Raw genomic sequence first — 22,433 nt, 5'->3', positions numbered from 1 at the left:
GCTTCCTGAGAAGATTGTATAATCTTAGCTGTAGAGTTGATCTTGGCATGCACTGCATGCTCTCTCTCCCCGGTAGCACTTCTTGGTACTTGCAGTTGGTGTTATAACACAGGTTACAAAACAGCTGGAGGTAAATCTTGTTTTCCTCCCCCTTGAGTGACAGGGAATCCTTGTCTGTTACTCATCCAGAAGCATAACATGATGATTACTAAAATGCAACATGGATTAAAACCATGTTTTTTCCCATAAATGAACAAAAAGCCTCAGAGCGCTTGGCAGGGCGGATGAGCAGATCCCAATCTCCAGCACCCTGCAGCCGTACAGCGGGAGCCCGGAGATGCTCGCTCACGTGGTGGTGAAAATGCTGCAAAAACCCAAGGTGTCTTCACGCGCGTAGCTAGGCTGAGCTCAACAAACTAGGATGGTCTGGGAAGGGGGTGGTTATTCCTGCACTTGCAATTAATTATAAAACTGCCGAAAGAGAAATAAGCCTCCCCTGATGGCGAGAGATTGGCATGAGATGTAAATCAGGGGCTGCTATATGTGGTCTAAATCTGCCTTCCTCATACGTCAGGCTGGGCTACTGCCACGAGCATGGTGCTGTTTAGGTGACTTCTAAGTCTGGTCCAGGCTGGCAGTTCCCACATAAAATGCACATATATTTTACGTTCCTTGTCTTCTTTCATATTTTTTTGTAATTTGGATAATGAAAATCAGTGAAGTTATCTCAAAAAGCAACAGAGCTGTCATCTTAGTAGCTACAGAAAGCTGAGAAACGCTGCTCTGAGAAGCAGACCTTTTGGGAGGTTTGGACCTTTCCCTGTTCCCAAAGACATGAGTTTATACATATGGTGCCCCTTGGCACCAGGGGAAGGAGCGGACCTCAGCAACTGGAAGCCCTGGTGCTCTTTTGGTGGTGGGGTGGTCTGCTGTACCTCCATTCGTCTTGGTGTGCTGGGGGGTGTGGAAAGAGACACTCAAAGTGGTCACGTCCACGATGAGGAGACTTGACTATTCTCACGTCCTGCGTCGTTGCTTGGTGTATCCATCTCAGATTTATCCCTTGAAATGCTCAGACAGAGAAGACATTAAAAACCCAAATACCCGCCTGTTGTGCTACCGCTTGGCTAGAAGCTGACGCCAGGCCACAGCCAAGGCTGTGTTAGAACACCCATAAAACCCGGTGTTTGGGGAATATATCCACGGTGGCATTTTAAGTAGGTAGGGAAGAAATGGAGAACAGAGAAGTCAGAGGCACATACGTATCTCCACTTTGCACTCTGATCCTTTAATGATCTTCTGATTAAAAGCTATTCCTAAAACATGCTGTTGCATTTGCCTTCATACAGTCTTTCTCAACAGTGGGCTATGGAGGAGTTAGCTATACGAGGTGATGCTCAGATGTCTTCGGTGGCTTTACACTGAAGCTGGGCCAGTAGGCCGTGGGGCGGCTGGATGACTTCTGCAGCGTCCAAGACCGCACCAGAAACCCGTCCTGGGATGGGGACATGGTGCCTGCAGCAACAGCAGTTTCACAGGGACAGGACTTTGCCCCACGGCTGCTGGGCTGGTCCAGGCCGGTCCTCCGGAGGAAGCATGTTCTCTTTTCACCCGCTTCACTTAGTTGTCTGCAGCTTTTCTATCATAGGGAATAAAATCCTGCCAGGGGCAATCTGCTCCACCCCAGTTATACACACAGCCTACTTGCCCCGTGCCTCTGAAATCTGGTCTCGCCAGTGCTTTCATAACCCAGCACGTGCTCTTACACTTGAGGAGTGGGGGAGTTTTTCTGAACCATGTCTCGCTCTGTGGGGCTATAGCTTCCTGAGGTCCATCGTTGCATTGCTGCCATATGGGTTTTCTGGGGTCTCAGGGCAAGTACAGTGCCATGGGCAGCATTGCTTTTGCCCCCAGGGCAGGGCGATCGTGATCCTGGAGATGTTTCCACAGCCTTTGAAACGCTGACATGTTGTTGTGTTGTGCAAAGCTATTTCTCTTTACCCGAATAATCAGCTTTTGGCAGGGTCCGGCTTGTGATAAGGTGTTGGGAGATTTGCCATGTGGTGCTGATGGGTTCAAGCATAGTTTTTGTGACTTCAGAAACAGAGTTCAGGATGGTGCATCGCCACCATGAGCTGTTGTGGCAGGTTGGAGGCAGAAGAAGGGTTAGGAGGCTGCGTTCTTGCCAGGGTGATTGCTACATCACCTGCTTGAAATCATTAGTTGAAGAGTATATTTGATTTTATGCCATCATGGATTTGGGACAATAATTTTTCATTGGAGTGTTTGTCAGTTTGGCTGCCTTAAGGCAGGTGTAATTGTATTTTTGCCATGAGCATCATGGGTTGCTCTGCAGACTCTGTGCACAACAGCCTCCATGGCACGGACATGTGTCGGGGGCACACGTGCACCCCGTTGGCACGCAGGCAGTGGTGATCCTCCTTTTTACAAAGCTAGACCCGGTGCCTGCGTGTCCTGGCCTGAGAGGATTTGCCTGGTTTTGCAAGAGCAGTTTGAGAAGCGCTTTGGTTTTTTCCAAGGAAAAAGCTACCTAGAGGGGAGTGGGTTTCGTATGCAGTTGTTTGGTGTCCAATGTTTGTCTCGGAGCTTCAAAAGTGAAAGTTCATGGTTTTGAAATATTCTTATGAGGGGAAAAAAAAGGAGAATGCATGCAACAACAATGAATTAGAAGTATAATATTTTTCCAGTTTGATAACATTTCCATGATTGTTTTCATAGTCCTTCAAAAACCTATATTTTGTATCAAAAAAAAAAAAACAACCACTTTTTTTTTGCAGTCTAAATTCCTCTTCTGCTGATTTGAGCAGTTACAAAATCATTGCTCTTCCTTTTATTTTCCGTTTCAGAAACCCCGGCTGGACTCATTGCTGAGAATCTTCTCAAAGCCAAAGAAATAGCCCTCAATGACTCTCGTGTTCCTGAACAGCTCAAGAATTACTTACAAAAAGCTCTTGATGTTGCTCTTGGACTAGACCCTTACCTGGATGCAATGGCAACTTCAAAGAGGTACGGGTACTCCTTTGTAACCTTCTGCTTTTTTCCTGTGATTTTATGAGTATGTTCTTAGATTTTTCTGTTCAGAATATGCCATAAACATGGGGGACAGTGGAAGGAAGAAGAATGAGAGTTAACTGCACCCAAATATATAGCAAAGTGTGCATGGACGTGTGTCCGTCCGTGTGTGCCTATGGCCTCAAGGAGACAAGGTGAGAACAAAAAGTCCTAACTCTAAATTTTGGAAGATATTCTACCAATTGACTATTGACTATGGCAATATCTGTGTTGGACCATATCCTGTAAAAAACCAGCAAGCCAGCCTCCACGCAGTGCCCGCTGAAAGGCTCAAAGAATGAGCCCCTGGGTCAAATTGGTGCTGAGATAAATAAAGAATGAAGAAAGCCTGCACCTCTGGATCCACCCTGTAATAACAGCCTTTATATGCAGCTTTTATCTCCAAGCGCTCAACAAACATTAATTAATCTGCTAACTAAATTACTCTAGTAACTAAACTAATTAATTAAACTAATTTAAGGTATCATTAATTCAGAAGTCCAACTGATACCCTCATTATTCTTTTTTGAGCTACAGTATATTACCCAGCCATGTGGGGTCTGCTAAACAATTCCCATTTATCAGTGTACATTTTGATATGTGGAAAAAGCCAGTTCTGTCTAAAATTGACAATGTGTAAACTGTTCCAGGCTGTGGATTACAGGAACGCTGAGTGTTCGTTCTGTTGCTGAAATAATAGCTGATAGTTGTTTGACTTACACTTGCTGTACGATAATAGCTATACATTATCTTATTAAAGTTGTTAAAGCATTTGTGAGGGGCAGAAAAGAGGTTATATGAAATGTTCTACTCTTTAAGTCTTGGATTATCTGAGTGTGGCTGACACGGGTTATGAATTCTTTCTCATTTTACTGAGGAGTGGTAGGGGGAGCTGGGGGAAAAAAAAAAGCTCAAATGGCTCTAAATTCTGGCCCGCAGAAGTATCACCAGCCATTTCTGGTGGTTACTTTCTTCAGATAGGGTAATCTAATCTGTCTGGAGGCTATGGACTTCTTCCCGTCATCTGTTTCCTTCTCTTTGTAATAGGTAGCATCTCACTTCATCCAGAGACATCACAGGCCTGGCTTCTGTGAAATAGCATCTGGAGATACCTTGCTTTTCTCAGCAGTTAGTGAGGAAAACCATTTTTTGCCTGGTTTGCGAAAAATTTTACATTTTACATCTTTTCCCCTACTCTGCAATGAAACACTATTTTGGCTGAACCCCCCCCCGCCACCCTAGAGCTGAACGAAACCTGGCCAGGGCAGCTGGAGCCATTTACTCCAAACCAGTAGATAGACAGACACCTGTCTGGGACCAACTGGAAATGGGGAAGATTTGGGGTCGAGCAGTGGGGAACGCTTTCCTTCGGTCCCACAACCCCTTCTTCGCAAGCCCCTATGGCTGGAGTGGCTGCCAGCACTGAGACAAGCCTATTGCCAAGCCGGGTCCTCTTAGGACTGTAATTTAGGGATATTTATAACTCTTCTGGGCTAATTTTTCATGCTTACGCACAGATGAACCTTTTCCAGGAGTTCCCTCTTGGTTGCTGTTTTTTATGCAGGATATTCAGATTTTGGTTGTTACCATAATGTCGAAATTTCTTTCTTTTTCCAGAAAATCATCACCTGACCGTGGCCCGGGGGACGCTGGAGGAACTGAAACCAGAGTTAGGCTGCAGGAAGAACATGCCTTTGGCTCTTTGAACGGCAAGTTGGTCAACCAAGAGGATAAAATGACACCAGATTGGTGTAAAGGTTATCACTGAAGTTCATCATCCTCTACTCCGCCTTGAGTGGGGAAAGGATGAATGCCATGGAAATGTTCAGAAAACCTGGAAAATTACTTAAGGAGAAAGATAAGAACCTCCTGTAGGCTGCGATCTTCCTTTCGCATGAATTTTCCTTGTCCCCCACCTCCCATGCCCTTGTCCCCACGCACACGTTGGTGAGTGCTGTAATTCACAGTGCCAGCCCCATCCCTTAGAGAGCAGCAAAGAGATCATTGTCCTCACGGGAAGGGGAAGGAAGGGAAAAATCATGTTGGTTTGGGTTTGGTGGTGTCTGCTAGGGGTTTACGTGCTTTTGCGGTGCAGGTGGCCCATGGCCAAGCACCTGCACCTTTTCAAGTAGCAATACCCAGGCTTGTATCCCCATATAAAGCCTATTACACTAAATCTATTCCCAGATTCATTCTTCCCAGATGTTCCCATCTTTTGAGTAATATATCATCACAGTGAAGTACTCTTATAATGTATTACACTAATACATTGTTCAAAGGACACCACTGATGATAAATTTCTTAAATGATGGTGCTGTCTAGGGATAATGACTCTAAGAGCAAATGCAAGGTAATGTAGTGGGTTTTTTTTAACTGGGTTCCAGAAAGAATATGGAGACATCTTAAAGCCATTTTCATATGGGGGGAATGTTAAAATATGCAATATTTCAAGCACTATTTAACAAGCACTTGAACAATAGCAGCATTGATCATAAAGGTTCTACATTTAAAACCAGTCCCTTTATTCTGTTGTCTTTTAGCTGCATTTTAGATGAAATTTTGTCAGATTCTGTTGTTAAATCTTTATTTGAAAGTGTTTTAAGATTAGATTTTTTTTTTTAGTGATCACTTAAAATGTACATCTAATTTTCATTGTGAACAGGGTACAGTCTTTCCTATAGTTTTATTTTTAAATTTTCATTCTTGTCTTTCAACAGGCCAAATTTTTAGGATGTTTGTCCATATGATCAGAGCCAGGAAGATTTTATTAATTGGCAAGCTTAAAGGTTGCAGTATCCTTGCTATTGCAGAAGAATTGCCAGATGATGGCAAAATCTTTGCATGTACAGAAGTGCCGTATCTCGGAGCGAACAGCCAAGAAGCATTTGATTATTCTTCAGATGGCAAAAAGATAAGCATGCGAGTGGGACCAATGGCAGACACTTTGGAGGTAAAGTCAGTTGGAAGGGGATTTTGGGAGCTCTTGTGCAGAGCAGATTAAAGAATTTCGGGCAGGTCCTACATCCTCCCTGCAAAATGCTGGATGACGACCCTAGTTTGCTTGCAAATATGTGAACACACTCTTGCACTGGAGTTATTTCTTATTCGTGACAATGTATGATGGGACAGTTCTGTCACACAAGATACTTTTTCTCCTTTTTAACTAAAATACCGCAGCTTTTTGATCAGAGGAATCACCAGCTCTAACTGTAGGTCATTAGGCTTCAATGGCCTAATGAGTTTTACTTGATGTGGGTGGGCTTTGTTTCAGGGTCTCTAATTCCAAATATAACAAGCTGGAAGAGTGTATCTGTGCCCTGCTGAGCCACCTCTTGAGTAGGACAGCTTGCTCCCAATGTTCACAAGAAGTGGGAAAGTCCTGAAGAAGTTTGTAATCCAACCACAACCTCTCACTATTTTCCCCCACTGAAAACACTGCAGACAATTAGACCCCAAGTTTCTCACTTCCAGAGCAACATGATAAGCTTCAGACAAGCAAAACTGTTAGCTGTATTTGTTTCATTCTGACTCGTGACTTTGTCCCAAGAAAGAGAAAAGCTTATGATTGCCAGCAGCTAGAGGAGTTTCACATTTAATTCCAGTTTATGGATCTCCAGGACATTGCTGCAGGTCCAGCACGCTAACAGGTGATGCCCATGCCGGGTTCATTAAATATATAGCCTTTCTATTATTAATGCAAACCAATTTGATTTGATTCCATTCCATTTTCAATCTGGATGTGTCAGTGTGAGCTTGATTGTAACCTTATTTGCATTAACAGGTACCATATTTGTTTCTAAATGAAATGGCCAGGAGCTTTCTGACCTCTGGCTTTCATGACCTCCAAGTTTGATAAGAAAGGAACAAAGAGCTTTGCCAAGTATATGAATAAACGAAACGTTACAGATCACCTGCAATGTGCAGCATTTAAAATCCCAGCTCCCCGCAGTGAGTGTGAAATTAATTGAATTGCTGTTGCTCTCTAGTGCCCATTCTGTGCAACTGACTTACTGTGACTGAATTAAAATATCTAGAGGCAGGCAGAGTACATGCTGTGTAGAGATTAAAGAAGGGAGCAAAGACATGAAAATTAAATCCTTAAAACGGAATGTTGCAATTGATTTTATATCCTCCGATTGCAACGCGAAGTAACATCCTGACCCCAGTTCTGCAAGTACTCAGGGCTTCAAATAGCTCTTGGAGCGGATGGGAGCGGAGATGCTCGTGTTCGGCAGGAGAGATCCCAGCACTGGGGACACCTCTGTGCAGGATTTCTGCACTGGGCTCTGAACTTTAGTTGCTCAACCTGGCAGGAATTTGGTCATTGGTACCAGGACAATCAGGATTGTCCTACAGGTCTTAATCCACCGTGGCTGTAAATGATGAAACAACGCATTTGGTCTCTCTGGTGCCTTTGCGTTTCGGGCTCATTGAGGTTTACGCGGCTGGTGTGGGGCAGCCATGTGGGAGCACACCTGGATTGCATGGAAGACGCTCAGGCTGGGGACAGTGTGCTGCCTTTTCCCTCCTAGAGAAAACCAGTTTAAGCTGGAGATCAAGCAGGCTTCCTCCACTGCCACATGGGCATGCTGAAAGGCAGGAGGACGAGGCAGTCACAGGCGGGAGATGGGCCAGGGATGGCAGAGCTGAGCTCAGCTTCATGGAGGAGGTGGAGAACAACGGTGTTTCTGTCCCCCACCGTCTGCAGGGAGGCTGGTCTAGAGCAGAGCTGGCTAACAGTTGTTGAAAAGCATCATGAGATTCAGGAGAGCTGGAACAAGCTCTGGCAAGGATTGCCTTTGTTGTCTATGCTGTCCGCAGCCTCAGGTCTCGTTCTTGTTCCTTTAGAGAAATTAGAGGGCAGAGAAGGTCACCTGCCATGTGGTCTTTGGAGGTGTTTGCTGCAGCTTTCTTGCTGTGGTGACTGTGGCTGAATTTTGCTTCCAGGCTGAGTGCAATAGGGCAGGACTTCTGCTTATCTGCTGCTTCTCAAATTTTTGCAGCAGTGCGAGCTCCTGGGAGCAGAGGATTTGCCTTGCTGCACCGACTCTTTCAAAGCACAAAAAATGTAATATGATATATAAATAACACTACCTGGCAGGGAAGTCCTTTTCTGCTGCATGAAGCTATGATTCAGAAAGTCCACAATGCCAGAAGGTATACGATGTACTCTCACTTCTGGTGTAAAACTAGTCCACCCAAGAGTTACATCCTAGCCTTGGGTAGAGGCTACCATCCAAGTGCTGCAGGATGTGTCCAGTCCTGCGTCCACATCTGGCCTCAATGCCCTTTACAAAGAAAGCTGCCAGATGTTGCAGCAGTTGCCACAAGGATGCGGCACATCTGTGCCAGCGTGCCTCAGACAGCGGGGCCTTTGCAGCGCCCACGCGGCTCTGGCTCTTGCACCTACAACCGCGGCACATCAGGGCCGTGAGCGAGCGGAGGGCAGTGCAAAGGCAGCACATCGGTCCGTAGCGGCACCTCGACCGGGCTTTCTGAAGCCTCTTGCTGCTCCTTTGCATTACCGCACAGCATTGGCAGAGTTGGCCAGATTCCCCGTCTCCTGTCCCAGATCAAAGCCAGCTGCAAAACATCTGGGATTTTGAGCTGTCAAAGGGTGATAAATACCAGACAGGGGCCACCCAGCTCAGGTAGACGGTGGGGTTCATTTTTCATACCTGAGAGCATGATGGAAAAAATCCACCTTTCCCACCCGTGAGGGACAGACGCTGCCGAGCTAGGTCCCCATCAAAACACGTAGCTCACATCCACCGTGGCACAAGCCTCTGTGCCCAATGACCTCAGTAATTTTTACGTAATATTTTGAAACGTGGACTGAGGGGGAGCCTTTCCTTGGGTTCAGGCTCTGATACAGGTGCTTTCAGTGGGATTTAGCTACCTCTTCAACATGTGCTGGGCCAGCATTTAAAAACCTTTCCCAACAAGCTCCTTAAGTCTAAACTCTGTCGTGCTGTGCCTGGATAATGTGCCTTGCCATACATCAGCTGTGAGCAAGAGGCCTGATCCTGCACAAAGCGCTTCCTTTAATTCCCGGTGGACTTTCGGTTGAACAATGGATGCAGGATTGAGTTTGGAGGGAATGCAAACTACCAGGAAATTATTCCCATCCATGATTTTGATCCTTCCATTTTAAAATCGAAAATGCAACACAAAAAATAACACCTTGTTTGCAGCAGATTCTGCTGATTGCAGGGCATTGTGTAAGCATGTCGGGGTTTTCTTTTTTCTTTTTTCCCTCCTTTTACCAGACAGAATAGGTGAAGAGGTTGAGCTGCAGATCTCATTTCTCCTGTTTTGCTGCTTGTGAAGTCTGCCAACAGAATCCACCTTGACAAAGTCAAGGACTCTGCGTTTAATGTTGAACTGAGTGAATAAATTATGCATGAAATTGTGTCGGAGTCTCTAGTGTGCAGAATTGCTCCTTTTGATATGAAAGGTTAATTCAGAAAGGAGTCCAAAATAGCTGGAAATTGTGGGGATAAGTGGATAGTATTCACTGTTGTGAGCTGTTATTACTAGAAATTGCATTCCCTCTCTAGCTTCCCTAGAGATTTAGCTTTGCCGGTGAATATAAACTGTACTCAATAGAATAGCATTTAGGAGTAACAAGAGTGTATGTCCACATACAGTAAAATATTCTAATGGTGTTTTAAAAGGAAGCTGTACTTTTTCATGTATTCTGTGTACCCTAAGGATGGATTGCTATTACATTTAGGTCAAGAACAAGGCATAGGGAAGGTAATAAGTTTTGAGTACATCTTTATTACAAATATGCTGACTGTATGATCCATATCAAAGGAACTGGACAGTCATTTTTTTTCCGACTGAGTTTGTATGTGCCTTATGAGAGAGTGTTGTCTCTGATCAGGACTCCAATCAGGTGTTCTCTGAGCTTTGGCAGAAGACTCATTCATGTTTTCATTCGGGATGTCCTCTCCCTGATCTTTTGCTGTATCCGTCAACAGTGCTGCTGTGCCCTTTCTTATGCTCGTTTTCAATGCATCTCCTCTATGGAATGCAGTGCTACAAGTTTTTTTTTTTTCTTTTTTTAATCCAAAAGGAAGTTAATGACTCACTGTAAGCAAAAGCATTAATTTTAGCCAAGTTTGCTCTGAATTAAGACACTTCTTGTTGCCATCTGTTACCGTCTATGATGCCTCTGTAGCAAGGAGCAGGGATTGCACTGTAAACATTCAGGAAATTAGTTTCAGCGGGATATTTTTCAGGCAGATTATTTCCTTCTGGATCTCAGCTTTCCTCACAGTTGGAGAGGTTTGGGCTCTGCCTCTCTCCTAGCGAGGGACAAAGGCATCTCCAACGTGCTGTGAGGTCCTAGGCAGGGCCTGACCGAAGTCTACTTTGGGAGGACAAGGGTGGTCAATCCCTCCTCTTAACCCCCTCATCCATTTTGAGAGGGACAGCCCCGAGTTCTCCTCTCCACCACTGCACTGATATTTCCAGTGTTCAGCTCCACAGTCAGAGCTGCCAGTAGAGCGACATTTTTTCTTTCTGGCAGTCTTGGTTCAGCTGCAGGTGGTGGCAGGGAGGAAACCTTCTCCAGTGTGGTACCCAGGCCATGGTGACCACATGTCTGGGTGACCCACTCTCTGCTAGCCAAGGAACTCAAGGAGATGGAGCACTTTCCCATTCCCGTGGCTGTTATCCTCTTGTGTAGAGGCTGCTCTGGAGGCAAAGCTGCTTCATGGAATTTCATGGATTCCCCTTATACGCCTGGAGCTGTTTCCAGCTAAATAGGGAAAACCCAACAGCAATCTTGAAGCTGTGGAAACAAGAAGCTCAAATGGCAGGGTCCAGGTACGAACTCTGAGGCAGTGATGCAGGCATTTCCATATAGGTGCCTGGTACTAAGTATCTAGAAGAAATGAAAGGTGCCTAGGTGACCTTCGTGGCTGGCCGTTCAGGACTTGATGAACTGGCAGAAGAGAAATGCCTTCCAAACGGCGGCCTTGCACACCCGGGCAGTGCAAGGACAAGACAGGCGTGTGCTGGGTACACATACAACACAGGCACCCTCCTGGGATGAAAGCTGTGAAGTTAAAAGGTGGTTTATCTGTATCAGAAGATAGATAAGAAGGCTACAAGCTGTCAGCAGGTAGGCAGTACAGAAAGAGGGCTGAAATGAGAAGTCCAGCTAATATCCAAAGAGCTACACAACTCCATATGGACCTAATGAAGTCAATGCATAAAAGTGAGATTCTTTTTCATTAGGGAGCCATACCACGGAGCAGTAGTAACATATGTTCAGAGATGGCCACATCTGCTTCTGAATGTCTGTCCCCCACCTCCTCTGCCCGGGAAGGTTACAAGTCAGAAAGTAGTGATAAGTCATGATAATTACTTGAATTCGGCTTTGGCTCTTCTCTCTGGGGAATGAGACCTCTAATCTCTCTTCCTGATGGACTCCTGCTCCCAGCTTTCATCTTCTGACCCTTCCTAAAGTATCTACATTGGACAGACTGGCCGAGTTGCAAAGATGCCCTTCCACAGTAGCAAAAATATTCCTGCTGCTTTCCCCCAATACAGCTCAAGAGGGAACCAGGGCAAAAGTTTCTTACTGGTCATGAAATGAAAAGATGAATCCCAGGAAACCAGATGTCCCAGTTTCTGCTACGTTTATTATAAACCAGCAGATATTTGGCCTTAAGGTCTTCTTTCATTATAGTGTAGTATCAAAAGGTGTCCAAAATGTGGACTCATGAATGCTTTTGGCAGAGCTCCTGTGCTATCAAGCATCTGCAATTAAGTGTGACTATCCAGGCTCTCAGGCAGGCTTAATTTCTTAACCACTAACGAGCTCACAATGACACCAGTTTGCACAATAGAGTAATTCAGAGCTTCAGTGATCCACTTCCTGCTATTTCCTCATCTGAATGACGCACTCCCTGCTTCAGAAAGGCTCCTGAAATCTCTGTTTGGGAGCCATCAACCTCATTCCCGAAAACAAATTAGTTTTTCACATTCTGTTGCCATTTGTTGTTGATGCTTTCTCTCGTACATCTCAGGGGATCGCTCATCACTCATTGTGCACAATGTCTCCAAACACAAAAGGGAAATCTGGACGCAAGAAGTACTGTTAAAAGTTGTGGTAGAAACAGTGAGTTCTGGAAAACATAATTGTTTCTCTTTTCGCTCGAAATGCCAAGACTTGAAAGCATTTCTGCTTGCCGAGATAGGTGGATGAGCCGTTGTTTCATTGCAACGCACACAGATGCAGTTAAATAGTCCCAGATGGAATCTGAAATATTCCATAGCAGCCTCTTGGGCAGCGAGTGCATTAACTGCCACAGGAGAAGGCTGTAAAGGCTCCCATCTGGTCATCCATCAACACTTTTATACATTATCATCAGCAGCCTGCTTGGAGAGAAGGTGTGCCACATTTCTGAAAATCCAATTAGATGATAGCAGCCAGTTCTCTTTTATCCTCTCTGTTGCTGAGCCATCCAAAGCATTTTTTTAGATTAAAGAAACATCATTTTCCTTCATAGGAGCTGCACTGCTTTATCTCTATCATGACCTGTTCTTTTATGTGCTTTATAATTCTATTATTAATTGGGATTTCAACCATTTTCCTGCTACTAAAGTGGGACTTACTAGTTTGCAATTCCCAGGATCAGTCTTATACCTCTTTTTCCCAGACTGATATAATTGCCACTCTTCAATTTGTTAATAGTTACTCTTTTGAGAAGAGATAACATATTGCAGCACCTCAGCTGCAGGGTTTGATGCCAGTCCTCTCCCTCACCCTGATGGATTAATTCGCTTTGACTCTAGGTATGCAGATGTTTCTGCTGTCACTCTCAACACCACAAGTTGGGATGAGCCATCCTCTTTTATAGCCTGATTTTCTTGGAGAGTTTCAGAGTTTTGGGCACCAGCATTGCTGAAGAATTGTTTGCAAAGCATGGAAAACTCCCAAGATCTCCCCAAGTAATTCTAGCAATGTTACCTTAAAAGAACAGGATTCCCTCCGGTTTAGATTTTATATAAAGAACATTTTAATGACAAGACTTTAAGTTTCCAGGTAAATAATTAGTGTTTTCTCCAACATAATTTTTTTCCAGGCATTACATGCTGAGGATGAGCACTTTGATATAGTCTTTATTGATGCTGATCAAAGGAACGCTGTTAACTACTACAGCTTTGTCATGGATAACCACTTGCTGAGAATGGATGCAGTGATCTGTGTAGAGAATACACTCATGAAAGGACAAGTCTACCTGGAGAACATATCTGATGAAAATGTACTAGCTGTCAGAAAATTAAATACAGTGATTAATTCAGATCCTCGTGTTGAGCAGGTTAGTGCAATGCAATTGGTTAAGGTGCCTGTCGTACTGTAGCTATGGATTTTGCAAAGTACTCTTTAAAATGTTTCTTTTGTTGGTGCCATTATCTAGAGGACCTAAAATGAACTCAAATTTTATTATAATTCACCTCACTTGAGCTCTATGTATGAGTTTCTATATTCAGAAATGGTCCCTACTCTCTGTCTACACCACATAGAGCGTTAAAGGCAAGATAAAAGTGGAGCACTTAAGAGTGACTAATCAGCTCCACAGCACAGCCAAGGAACCGCCGCTCTGCTTTAAAGGCTCTGCAGGCTGTAGGGCATCACCAGCACAACAGGAGTCAATAAAGTCCTACTTCAGCAGGACAAAAAAAAAAAAAAAAAAAAAAAAGTAATAGGGTGCATAAACAATATGCTGTGGTTCTAGAGGCAAAATTATACACTTCTCCTCCAGGGCTTTAGCAGTAGGCATGAATGATGCTACCCCAGGGACACCGTGCCGTGGCTGCACCGGGGTGGCCGAGGGGCTGCCATGCCTGGGGGAGCCACCGAGGATGGCCGGATCCCTGCCTGCCCTTCGGCACCGTAAGGCTGGTCCCACGGTGGGAGAGGTGAGGTCTGCCACCTCCGTCCCAGTCACCTTCTCCCACCCACCCCGCTCCCCACCACTGCTCCCCACGGCCCCCGGGGGGTGAGGTTCACGTTTTGGTGTGCGCCTCGTAGCCTTAAGGTCCTTGTCTATCTGCAGGTGAGGTGGTCTCTGGAGGTGCCTCCTGGGATTCTGTGCTGTTCTATCATCAACACAACTACCAGCTAATGTACCAGGAGCGACAGCTTTTCTTTCTAGGAGAGGGCAAGATTAATGACAATTTTCCATGCCCTGAATCTTACTGTTAGCCATTCAATGCATGTAGATAGCATGTGGTTTCCTATCTAATATTCTAATAGTCTGATATAGGTGTTGAATCTCCAACACCGACTGCAGCTTTCACTAAAGTGTGATAATGGTATCAGAGAAGGTAGGTGGCAAAACCCACTGACGTTCGTCTATGGGTGCAGATGTTCTGGCAAACGCTGAAGAACACTGAAGTGTTGCTATTGTGGTGTGCTGAGCTCCAAGAGTAAGACTGGAATATCCTCATGACAGCAGTAGCCAGGCAGTGGAAACCCAGAAACCTCAGCAGCTGGCACCGATTTAGAAAACGGAGTGACAAAACTGCATTTTTTTTCCTGGCATTTTTGGAAGCCATGAGTTTGGAAGAGGAATGTCAGCAAATACAAATGCCTGACATATTTGTGTTGGAAGGAATGTCAGCTAAAGAATAGGAGTAAGAGAAGAGCTACTTTGACCTAAGGAAGGAAGGACTATCCTTCATGTCAGCGGAATTTGGGTGATAGAAAACCAGGTACCGAGCAGTTGAGAACTGTGTGTGTGTATGCATTATATTTGCAGATAATTTTACCTGTGCAGAATGGACTGAGCATCGTTCGAAGGAGCCATGCACTTCCAGATGCAGTGATTGAATCCAAGGTGTGTGTTACCTCTCTGTGAGCACTTCTGGGAAAATTTTGACTCTGCTGAGCACAATGACAAAAATAATTTCCAGGGGTTTGGTGGGGAGAGCCCCAGCTCACATTCTGTCATGCCATGGCACTGTGCAGCATGGACTTACCAGCATAGGGCTTGGCACATATTAGCCTCACTAGTCCAGGGTTACACTAAAGCTATTAAATGCTGATTCCTTGCAAAATCTTTTGGATCAGTCATGCTGGTGCCATGATAAATCCCTGGAGCGGCTGGCGTGCTGCTCACTGGGTGTCTGTGCCCGGTGCTCTTCGGTCCTCACTTCAGGGGAGCGTGGGCAGATGGAGCCGGGGTCCAGCCATAATAAACCAGTGCAGTGTTTCTGAAGTAGCTCTTTTTTTGCTCAAAGGCAGCACATGATGCCCTCCTATGGTCTCCGAGCTGAGTATTTTCACGGCCTTAGATTTTGCTTGTCCTGTGGAAAAGACGGTGTTTTTATCTTTCTCCATTTTATGTTGTGGGCATCATCCAGCTGTAATGAAATTCCCATCTGGAATCGTAATGGCTTAACGCAGTAAATCCAGTCCCAAATGTCCTGATTGTTTTGCAGTTTCTGAGTGCTCCCAAAGCTACACCCACTGGTAATTCCTGGCATTTCAAACTCAATATTTTAAACATCTTGTATTTTCCATTTTGATTCCAGTCAGGGGGAAATGATGTATGGCAGCTGATCAGATGACAGCTTGGTTTAAGTTATTGGCTGATACCTTTATTTGCGCACCAGCCTTGTGAAGATATTTTGATTGCACTCCGCTTGAGCCAAATCCTGCCTTTGGAAACTTGTTCTTAGCCTCCGTGCCTTCCTGGAGCCAACTGAGCCTGACAGCAGGATTGGGCCCTGAGGGGGAAATAACTGGAAGACTTAATCAGTCATCTTCTAAGACATGGTACCTGACCCTTCTCCCATGGGAAGCCGGGTCGGGAAATGCCATACCCTACTCTCATGTAAGTGGAGTGGTCGGTGCATCTCCCCAAACCACAGCCCTTCTGCTCCATCATCTTCCACCTTAGTGCTTCTATTGAGACTCCTATCTGTAGGGATATGGGTGCTTTTTGGCTTGAATTAGTCATGCCTTTTGTATTAAATAATGAGCCAGGAAGACATGGATCCCTGTTCGTGCTCCCACCTCATTCTCACAGGCAGAGTCCTTCAGAGCTATCACTTACTGAGCTTTGCACCTTATTGTGCAATGCATATTTGTTTTTATTTTAGAAAGAAGTGGTGAAGGATGACGTCTTCTGGGGTTATAACAGGTGCCGCATCCTTGACCGTCTGCGTTTGGATGGCAAGGTGGCTTACGTCACAGGCGGAGGGCAGGGAATTGGAAGAGCCTTTGCTCATGCCCTGGGAGAAGCCGGTGCTAAAGTAGCCGTTGTGGATCTGGTCCTTGCAAAGGCAGAAGCGGTGGTGTGTGAGCTCAGCCTCAAAGGTAAGCACGGGACTGACCCGCAGGTCCTGCTGTACGTAAGCCAGCGCTGAGTGCTGTAACGGGCTGCTTTCCTTGTTCAGACCTGACCCTTTCTCTGCAGTGCAATTATCTTCCATCCAGCCCTGATGGGGAATAAGTTAGAGCAAAGGATTTTCAAGCAGCAAATACATGCCCTGGTCACAAAGCTTCTCCTGTCCAGGCTGGTTGTCAGCATTGTCTCAGCAAACAGTCATCAATATCACATCATCTGCGAGAGTTATTTATCAATATAAACTCAACCAGAGAGGCAAAGTGATCCAAACAAAATTCCTTGCCAAGAGTGCCCGAAGGAAACACAGCAGTGAGCCATGACTGACAGGGACAGAGAAGGGCCACCTCTCGCAAATGAGATCTGTATAACCTGTATTGAACAAAAAGAGATGGTGTTCCTCCGAGTAAATCATGCAGCAGCCAAGGCACCTCGGGCTTCACTAAAGACGCATGACAGACATGGTCTACGAACTCATTAGCATGTACCCCCTCCCTGGCACCTCTTCCATACCTAATGTCTGGACTATGAAGACAAAACCCCAAACCAAGGTAGAGGTATTGTCAGCCTAAAGCTCTCATTGTGCCCTCAAATTGATGCAAAGTCATTTTTTAAACCCTCGACTATAGTTCTTTCAAACGTGCATGCAAGGTCAGACATAGGAACGAAATACTAATAGACAGAGTAACTAAAATCCCAAATAAGAGGTAAAAATCTTCTAGAAGCCACTTCTATTTTAGCAGTAAAAACAGAAAATGTAACATAAAATTGAATTTCCCCCTAGAGTCGTGCTAAACTGCAATTGTAAAGGGGAAAAAGAAAACTAGAAATATAATTTTAATGAGAAAAGAAAGGAAGTGTTACTCATTTTGTAATTCCTTTTGTGAGATTACAGCTGAGCCTTCTTCTGAGTTCAGTGCTTCATTGCCTCTGAAGACGGAGCTTTACCCAGGAAATTTTCACATTCCCATTTGGATAAAGTCACCAGTATTTATTTCCACTCTGACTTCAGAAAGGGATCAGGCCATTGGAAACGATATTCTCCAGCAAAACCAGCCCCTGCAGATGTATTTCTATCACCCAGTCTCAGTCAACTTCCTGAGGAAAGGGAGAGGAATGGTTCAGTTCTGGTTTTGATACCATCCTGAGCCTCCTCAGAGAACATCCTAAACAAAAAGTCTCAGCCTGTACGATCCCAGCTCTAGTAAGCAGGAGACACTTTACACGGAGTGTCAGTGTAACGGTTAAAGCTCTGATTGCTGGTCTGATCCCAAATAATGACCTAGAATAGAAAGTGTCCAGCTCCTATTACAAATTCTTGAGTCATCCAGTCCCTCCTTCCCTGAAGCTTTTCATTTTCTTATGCACTAAAGCCATATGGTCTTGGCACAAAGTAGCTGTGCCCTACAAGTTAACTCACCTTTTGGACATTTTTTCACAGTGACATCCTGCATATCAAGTAGAGCTATTCAGATAGAAATGGGCTACTTGATAGAGCCGTGAGACTTTGGATGCCAACAGCCTATTTGAAAACTAACTTAACTTATCTCCAGGGCATTTTCAGTAGGAGTTTGATCATCCATCCTTCAATGGCTGCCCTACATCTCTGCTCCTTCACCGGTGGGCTGCAAGCTCGGAGGAGGTGGGGGGGTGTTACAAAATGCAGTCGGAGAGGTCACGAAGCATAGCAAATATTATTGCGGTCTAAAGTAAAGAAAATCTCGCTTCTCAGTCTTTACACATCTTTATCCTTTGAGGTCAAATATTCTCTATCAACTTGACCAGTGCTGCTGGTCAGGGCACATCTATTCCATCTCATGACGGTTTTTGAGGTTTCAAATTTATTGTCATTCCTCGTTGGAACAAACCCCAAACTTTGTAATGCTTTTGTGAAAGGGAATTATAATCAAATGCCCAATTTTGGAAAGGATGTGAAAAGGTCAGGTTTTCAATCTCTTTCTCTCCAGAGGTAACGAGAGAGTCTAGCCTGGACCTCAGAAGCTTTCCCTTGAAAACTTTTGTTGAAATCAATATGTTTCCATGAAACATTTTGGCTTCAAAGAAGTAACGTACTCTGTTGGAAATAAATTTTGACAAAAAGGTTCAGCTAGCTTTACTCTCAAAATATTCACATGAGTAAATTGAAGCAATCGTAGTATTAATACATATTTTTCCTGCTATAATAAGCACAAAGGAGCTGTGATTCCCCCCCCCCCCCCCCCCCCCTCTTTGGTTGTGGATCTCTTACTCAAAGTTGGAAACGCAGTGCCCCAAGTCATTCCCATACTGATACTTTTTCAAAACATTTTGCTTAGCTTTCTTAAACCAGCTTTGCTTCTTATACCAAGGAGCCCTTTACTGTCTTTTGGGATGGTGCCATCATTTCATGATGAGTTTTAAACATCAGAACCTCTCTGATCTCGGTTTTAGCTTTGTTAGACAGCTCGGGTGTATGTCCCTTGGCTACAGGGGTCTTTGTTTTTAGATCCTGCGTGAATACCTTTTTCAACAGTTGCTGATGGATCCTGACAGAAGAACCAAAAATGATGAAACATAACCAAAAAATCCTAAGGGTTACCTTCCACTACATACCCCTCTGTCTTCAGGGGGAATCGCTGCCTGTACCTTAAGGGAAGAATTAGTCTGATGGGATTTTTAGAATGTGCATTTTCACTGTAAACTATGCAAATGCCTTCCCCACAATGTCACTTCTGATCTTCTTGTCTATATGCAACATGTGACTTCCATTTATACTGAGAGACCAGAGATGAAGCTCGTGACAGGGGGGCCATCTTCACGGCCCCTGCAGAAGGGCACCTCGGGCAGATTCGGCACATGGATGTCTCTCCAGCACAGAGCCGCTGGGCTCCTCTCCTGCCCCTCTCATCACACAGCTGCCTCTGTGAGCATCACAGAACTAAATTGAGGACCGTAGGGATGCACTGGCACCATCATGCACGTAGCAGCATGGTCATGGGTTGGGTTTCTTACCTCCGGTTGGGACTACAGATTTTAAGCTATCTTTTCATAGTTTATTTTATTTATTGTTTTTAACAGATGGTTTGGGGGGACAGTGGAGAGACAGAGAGTGGATTTTTTTTCCTCTCTCAGAGTGCAGGGATATCAGCTGAATTGATTAAGGTCAAGTGTGGGACTCTGGTTTGAAGTGAGCGTGCCTTCACTGCTTCTTCGCTAGATACTCACGCGTGGCACCTTTTGTGCTGTTTTTGTGAACTATTGTATAAGATGAAGCCATAAATGGGGTGAGAGTTGGAGGGCAGGTGAAGAGCCTCATTCTGTTACCATTGGTAACACGCACCCATTTTGCCTGTAAATTGAATAAGAAAGATTGCAGCAGCTCCCTGTACGTTACATGTCTTGATAACAATTAGGAGGAGCAACGGGGGCTGTCTGGCTGTTCTTATTCTTTCAGCGTATTTAACATAAAACCTGTGATAAAATAAGAAGTCTTGTTTTGTAGGAGAACATGCATTCATTTTTGGAGGTGGCTGCATTATGGATCTGCCCTTTTCTCCCATGGAGAGCAAGGGGACCGTGGCAGAGCTGAAGGCCAGAGGGGACACGAGGTCCCATGGTCCAGCATGGGGAGCACCCCAGACCAGCATCACCTCGGGGCGTGCGCTCTGGCAGGCTCCTGGAGGCTTTGGACATCAAGGGAAGCTTTTCCATCCAAAAGCCTCTTTCCTGTCATTTTCTTCAGACATCACTGGGCAATTGTTGCTTTGCCTTGCTTTCATGGAAGTCTCCATCTCAAAGCTTCATTTGGGGAGAGTCTTCTCCTATTCTTCTAGGACAGGCTTAAGGCTTCTTTTAAGATTTTATTAGAATGATCTAAAAGAGGGACCAATAGGGAATACATTTTCCATTTAAATAGAAGTAAAAAATCTTGCTTTAACAGCTGTAACTTCCTACCTGGGCACTGTTTGCTTGCAGACTGCTGATCTATGGTCCAACCCCAGCAGCTGCCTCCCTCCTTGTGAGTTAAGACCCATTTCACCACAGCCCTTACTGGTGTAGCCTTGTTTGACTTTCAGGATGGGTGTAATCCTACTGGCATCAGGTGCCTCAGTAGGCTGCTTATTTTGTTTAATAATAAGGGTATTTAAAGCTGATTTTCATAGTAAATTAAATGAAGATATTTACGGATCAGCACTGGTGCGAAAATCAATGCCTGGGTTTTTCTAGGAAAAAAAGCCCATCTATTGCATGTTTCAAATCCAGTAAATCTCTTAACTTCTGAATGTTTGTATTATTCTGGTAGTGTGATTTGCGATAAATAAGGCCAGGCACCGTGACTACCACACCTGTGACCCTGCAGGTATTCCCAGTTAGCTCCCACCTAAAACTGGTTTGATTCTGTCTGAGGCTCCAAGCTGTCCGGATGCCGTAGTTCATCCAGAGAGCACTTTTTGGACAAACTGGTTTGATTTCTGCAGCATTCTGGGGGGCAACTGTCCTAAACACCATCTACATCTGAGCAAATGAAAGAGTCCTTGGCTTTACCTTGCTCCTGAGCATCCACCCACGAGTGATGCTGGTCTGTGGAAGCTGCAGTTGAGGGTTTGGACAGAAGATGGTGCAGTGTTCAAAGCTTCGTCCTGCTGGAGTGGCAGCCTCCACTCCTACCTCGGGTTTGGGTTTGCCTCCAACAAGCAAACCTCGAACCAGTTAGCAACTTTAATAGCAGTATCACTATAACAAGCACCTATTTTGCTATGATTTGTGGAGCGATGACTTAAGGTGGCACATATATATGTAAAATACAATATATATATATGAATTAACAAATAAACATAACATAGATTTTTTTTTTTCTTCCTCTATGAATTCCTGTACCGACTTCATCACTCTCATTTTAATGCAGGGATTAAAAGCATTGCCCTCGCAGCAGATGTAAGCAAACCCGAGGATGTGCAAAGGATTGTGGATACAATCGTAGCTCGCTGGGGCACAGTTCACATTGCATGCAACAACGCGGGAATCAATATGAACTCTGCAAGTGAAGATACTTCCCTAGAAGAATGGGACAAAACTTTTAATATTAATTTACGAGGATTATTTTTGTGCTGCCAAGTAAGCGTGAAATGCTGTACTGGTTTGTTTTGCAAATGCGTAACAATTTTCTAAGCATTTACTTTACCAAGATTTAATAACAATTTATTACTAATTATCACGATAAAATTGATCCTAGTTTTGGTGGAGTTAGGGAGAGATTTCCTTTATATCAATCACAGATTTTGGTCAATATTTTCAAAAGCAGCTGGTACTTACTGGCTGCCCAAGCCCAGTCATTTAAGAATGACCAGATTTTTTTTGGACAGTAGTTATCTGACGCATTCTGAAAACCAGAAAGCTGGGGGGGCCATTCCCAACATTAGTGATTATTTTGAAAAAATATTGCCAAAAGTGAAGAGGGTCTGAAATGGCAACGGGATTTTTCCTACATCAGCCATTTTTATACCAAGTTTTTATATCAAGTGCTTAAAAAAAATGTGTTAGCACATAAACTCTTCTGAAAAGTGAAGACTAATTTATTATCATGTCATTATTAGCACAATCACAAAAAGGGTCACTGGTCTTTCCTTTAATTTCTGTCACAGGCTGCAGGCCGCATTATGCTGAATCAAGGATATGGGAAGATAATTAACACAGCATCTATGGCAAGTTTAATAGGTGAGTGATGAGAGTTAACAGTTGTGCTTCAGAATCCATATTTTAATTACTACCGATGCTATTTGAATCAATTAAACCTGTATTGGGAAGGAGTAAATCACTGACATTTTGTATTAGAGGAAATGTACTACAAAATTTTTATTGATACCATTTTTCAACATTTATCTGTTCTCTATGTTTTAGAGCACTTATTACTTTTTATAGAAGAGGCGGAGTCACCTCCTCTGACTCCGATGCACTGATGGCATAGGAGAGGTGCTGGTGCACTCCCCAGGAATTTCAAGCAAACGCGTT

At 44.4% G+C, this 22,433-nt stretch overlaps 1 protein-coding gene across 1 annotated transcript in view; it reads left to right on the top strand.

Annotated features, from left to right (window-relative positions):
* Window positions 1-1,368: 1,368 nt before the first annotated feature.
* Window positions 1,369-22,433, top strand: part of LOC104316123 (uncharacterized) — a 32,276-nt gene continuing 11,211 nt past the window's right edge. The window contains exons 1-10 of the mRNA XM_069769915.1: window positions 1,369-1,390; window positions 2,868-3,027; window positions 4,690-4,823; window positions 5,790-6,022; window positions 10,769-10,908; window positions 13,148-13,412; window positions 14,856-14,933; window positions 16,201-16,417; window positions 21,331-21,539; window positions 22,067-22,139. Coding sequence (XP_069626016.1) covers window positions 1,369-1,390; window positions 2,868-3,027; window positions 4,690-4,823; window positions 5,790-6,022; window positions 10,769-10,908; window positions 13,148-13,412; window positions 14,856-14,933; window positions 16,201-16,417; window positions 21,331-21,539; window positions 22,067-22,139 — 1,531 coding nt within the window. The remainder of the gene's footprint in view (window positions 1,391-2,867; window positions 3,028-4,689; window positions 4,824-5,789; window positions 6,023-10,768; window positions 10,909-13,147; window positions 13,413-14,855; window positions 14,934-16,200; window positions 16,418-21,330; window positions 21,540-22,066; window positions 22,140-22,433) is intronic.

Source organism: Haliaeetus albicilla, chromosome 24 (genome assembly GCF_947461875.1).
Source record: "Haliaeetus albicilla chromosome 24, bHalAlb1.1, whole genome shotgun sequence".
In the NCBI taxonomy this organism is placed as follows: domain Eukaryota; kingdom Metazoa; phylum Chordata; class Aves; order Accipitriformes; family Accipitridae; genus Haliaeetus; species Haliaeetus albicilla.
Note: the sequence above shows the minus strand (reverse complement) of the source record. Positions and strands in the feature narration are given on the sequence as shown.